Source organism: Rutilus rutilus (assembly GCF_951802725.1).
Source record: "Rutilus rutilus genome assembly, chromosome: 6".
In the NCBI taxonomy this organism is placed as follows: Eukaryota; Metazoa; Chordata; class Actinopteri; order Cypriniformes; family Leuciscidae; genus Rutilus; species Rutilus rutilus.
In genome coordinates this window covers 37,343,741-37,348,126 of record NC_140214.1, presented here as the reverse complement: position 1 = coordinate 37,348,126, position 4,386 = coordinate 37,343,741, and the positions used below count along the sequence as shown (strand labels likewise).

The 4,386-nt window shown below is 40.8% G+C and overlaps 1 protein-coding gene across 1 annotated transcript; it reads right to left on the bottom strand.

The window, feature by feature from the left end:
- Positions 1 to 269: 269 nt before the first annotated feature.
- foxf2a (forkhead box F2a) lies at positions 270 to 4,386 on the bottom strand. Its single transcript, XM_084411017.1, has 2 exons — positions 2,945 to 4,386; positions 270 to 1,209 (listed from the first exon to the last, which is right to left on the bottom strand). Exons 1-2 carry the CDS (start codon positions 3,933 to 3,935, stop codon positions 1,040 to 1,042), a joined length of 1,161 nt encoding a protein of 386 aa, XP_084267143.1. The 5' UTR covers positions 3,936 to 4,386; the 3' UTR covers positions 270 to 1,039.

Genomic DNA, 4,386 nt, shown 5'->3' with positions numbered 1-4,386 from the left:
TGTGATTATATTGGTCATAATTTGGTCGAAAGTGTCACTTTCTTTGTTTGTCAGAGTTGTGTTGTCTTAACTGTCGTAACCCAGTTTCGTGGTTTATTATCTCGACTGTATCCGTTTATACATGTTTATTTTTACAACAATCCAAGAAGGACGTTTTCTTTTCTCCTGAAGTGCGTATTTCAGTGTGAAGAAGCCAGTTATTTTTATGTCTAAAACGTAGCCTACTTTTAAAGGCAATTGCATAAATAAATACAATGAACAAAAATATTGCTGGTTCAAATATTTTTTGCGGTTTTTTTATCCAGACAAACAAACAAGTCATTTAAATATTAAGCAATACATGAATAAATACACTTACTGATTTTGAGAATACATCGTTTTATTGTACTGTACATAACTGTTTTGTCAACTTGTTAAACTACTAAAAGTGCAATCATTATTATTCTATGATGGTTTCCGTAGGCCTCTTTCCTTTTACACAAGAAATTACCCACAGATCCACACATTCACCCCTGAACATATAAGAGGTGGGAAAAGAAACACACATAAGATTTAGACAAAATAAGATGATTTGTGTTGAAGTGGGTTTGTGACACGCATCAAATCCCACACCACTGAATTCCCTCGATTCTGTATTTCGCGCGCGGTGTTGCTGAGTGCATCTAAAATAACAAGGTTTCATTTTACTACGACTTCATTATGCTCAGTTATTGAACATATTCCCCTCTCATCCTCATTGCAAATGTGCTCAATTCATACAAAAGACTTGGCTATTGATTATGGACTGGGATAAACCCGTTTTTCGTGTCTCCTTTTTGCAGAAGTTTCGAGGTTTTTCCAAGATAGTAAATATATTTCATAAACTTTCCATCACTCCCTCTGGAGTCCTCATTTCCGATCAGTTCATTTCTTCCTTCATGGTTGCTCTCAGTGAGATCATTTGTTCTTCGTCGATAACTGATGTGCATCAAGCACACACACACACACACAATCTCGTCATTTCCGAGCTCAGTCCGTACTTGAGGATTTATGATTAAAATTACATAACGCATGGCTTGACATCTTGACAGACTCCCTGGTGATGATGCAGCTGATGGTGATAATAGGATCCACTGCTGGGGGGATGAAACGATGTGATGCCGTTGAAGTTCAGCACAAAGTCTTTTCTGTCACAGACTGGCGATGAGTGGCTTTGGTATCGAGACATTCCTATTGACGAAAATCAAAGACAATTATTAATATATAATATCGCCAACGAAAGTAGGCTTGCAGTCTTCTTAGAAGTGCATGCTTTCTATCACACTGTCAGTTTACAGCAACTGAATATTATTTTTTATGTTTAGAAGACATGCATTTTATCCACACAAACGATGTATTGTATAGTCATTTCAACAGTCTTTAAAGAACAATGGCAATGTTTTTTTTTTCATTATAAATATTTGTAAATTAATAATAATATTATTTAAATTTTAAATAGCTGTTCAATTAATATCCAGTTCCCTATTTTGTTTGGTTCAACTATTAGAATTTAGAAATTATACATTATCGAATTAACATTTTTAAAAACATATTTGTGGGTCACCTGAACCGAAGCATCGCATGTAATACAGTCCGAACCTATCTACCTCTGTAGTTTTAAAAATAAAGGTTCTTTACTGGCATTGATGGTTCCATGAAGAACATTTCCATTCCACAAAATGATCTTTACAGTGGAAACTGTAAAAAACTTTAAAATGGTCTTCACTCTAAAGAAAATTCGTCCTTTCTTAAGAACTGATCATTGAAAGTTTCTCTGGGGAACCCAAAATGGTTCTTCTATTGCATTCTGCGAAAACCTCATTTTGGAACCTTTTTTTCTTTAAGAGTTTTCATTACCAATCCACTGGCAAAGGCGGCATTGTTTTCGTAACCTTAAGAAATGATTGGGAAAAAACGCACTGAGGCCTTCTGCGTCAGACATTTGCTATTTTCCTAATTAGACTGTTTCTCCTAAACAGAATTGCAGGAAAATCCACTTCTTAATTGCCACGCACAAACTTTGATTCATAACATCGGGCCCGAAACACTTTTTAGGCCTCTAAGTAAAATAATTTACTTATACTTTTCCTACTTTGAGGGAATAAAAACAAGAATGATTGTACAGTAGGCCTACATGTGATTCGTGTTTTTTTTTTTTTTTATAACATATTGTAGGCCTATTATTTTTGTAAATTAATATGGATGAATAGGTAGGCTATAACGGAAACAATAATTGTGATAAAAATGTATAGCCTATTTAAAAACACTGATGAAGTGCTTCGATACACAATGCTACTACATTGCTACATCGAGAAAATTGTTAAAACACGTGCTTTTGTAGCCTACAAACATGATTTTAAGATCGATTTGCGTGCTTAAATTGTGTGGTATTTAGTCAGGCTTTCTTTAAACGAGAATTGATTTAAGAAAAAACAACAACTTGGTTACCCTTTATTTTAAGGTGTCTTTATTACACTGTAATTATACATTTAAGTACTGAGTAATATTAAGTAACTACACTGTAAAATATATATATATATATATGACATGTTTTTACATTGCTGTAAATCATCAAAATAAGTGAAGCTATTTTCTAGCTATTTTTTAAGTTAAACAAGATTCAACTCGTTTTTGAAAAGTCAGTTTAATGTCATTTAAGTTGAAATTACTTAAAAATCAAAGATGATTGTCCTTAAAAATTGAAGGCAGCATTTTTTTTAACAGTGTACATGGATTAGGGTTTGGTTTGATTTGGCTTAAGGTTAGTTGCTTGTAATTATGCATCATTTACTACATGTAACAAGGACACTGTAACATAAAGCGTTACAATTGTTTAGTTTTTTTTTGAATAACATCAGGTACATAAATCCTGATGAACTTTATATGCGTATATTAAAGCGAGCGTGTGTGCAGTGCGTGTCTTCACCTGAGATGTCGGCCGAGTCTCTGCCGTTGTGATGCAGGTAGCTTTGCTCCAGAGAGGCGTACGGAGGCATGCTCGAGTGTAATCCAGAGGAGGTCGGGCTGCTGGAGGTCAGTGGCTGCTGTTTAATGTAAGGAGACACTCCTGATGAAGCCCAGTGTGCAGAGGCGGCTCCATACGGCGAGTGGCACTCCAGAGAGCCGCTCATGGCCGCCGGGGGAGAGTGAAGCGGGCTGTTGCTGCTGTCCGGCCCGTACTCGCCGTTAGAAGCGACTTGACACGCCGTCATGTACGTGGAGCCCGGACTCGATGACATGTGTGAGACATGATGCCCTGCACTGAGGCCATCGTAACCCGCGTGAACGCCAGGCACCGCGTTGGTCATCATGTCCAAGTTATAGCCGTTGGCGTGGCAGGCCAGAGACGAGGAGGGCGACTGGAAGTCAAAGTTCTGCGGCAGCATTGAAGCCCCGAAGCCGATCCCGTTCATCATGCGGTACATGGGTTTGAGAGCCTGGCACTTCCTTCGGAAACCGCGGGGCCTGCGTCGAAAAGAGCCCTCCTCGAACATGAACTCGCTCCCGGGGTCGATCGTCCAATAATGGCCTTTACCCGGCCGCCCGAGGCCCTTGGGAAGTTTGATGAAACATTCGTTGAGAGACAAATTGTGTCTGACGGAATTTTTCCAGCCCTGGTAGGAACCCCTAAAGAACGGGAAGCGAGCCTGGAGGAACTGATAGATTTCACTCAGCGTCAGCCTTTTGGTCGGAGAGCTCTGTATCGCCATGACTATAAGAGCGATGTAGGAGTAAGGTGGCTTTTCAGGGCGTCTCATGCCCGAGTTGGACTTTTTGCCTTTGGTGCCGGTCGCAGTCGTGCTCTCCAGCGCGGTCTGTGTGCTCTGGAGCGCCGAGTGCATCGCGCCGCTGGACGCCGGGCTGGATCTGAGAGGAGGCGGCGGGTCAAGCTGTTGCTGAGGGCTTTCCGTCGTCATTGCTAAAGCCTTGCAGCTGAATGGATGTAAAACGACGGGGTCAGTCTTTAAAAGAAAAGAAAAAAAGAAAACAAAAATGAGTCAAACGCACCCCAGGCTAGAAAAGAACGGAGAAAACGATAGGTACTCCAAGAATCTCTGTTAAAAGCCTGCAGTGACTCCTCTTCAAGGCAGCCGAGGTCAGTGCGCCACAACTGTGCTCTGCTCGCAGGACGCGCTCCTCGCTGAAGCCACCAGCTGTGTGTCGCCAGGATAGCGACCCCTCCTTAGTCTCTTGGTGGCCATCGTGAAGACTAATCCTTTAAGAGAAGGAAACTCAATGCTCCAGAGTCCTCTGGCGCAAAGACGTGCGGCCAAACAAAACGCGACCACCTATCAATTCGTAAATCTCTCTCTGCCCCCTAGATCCCCACTAAATTCCTCCCAAGAAATCTCCTCAAACTGTGGAGAC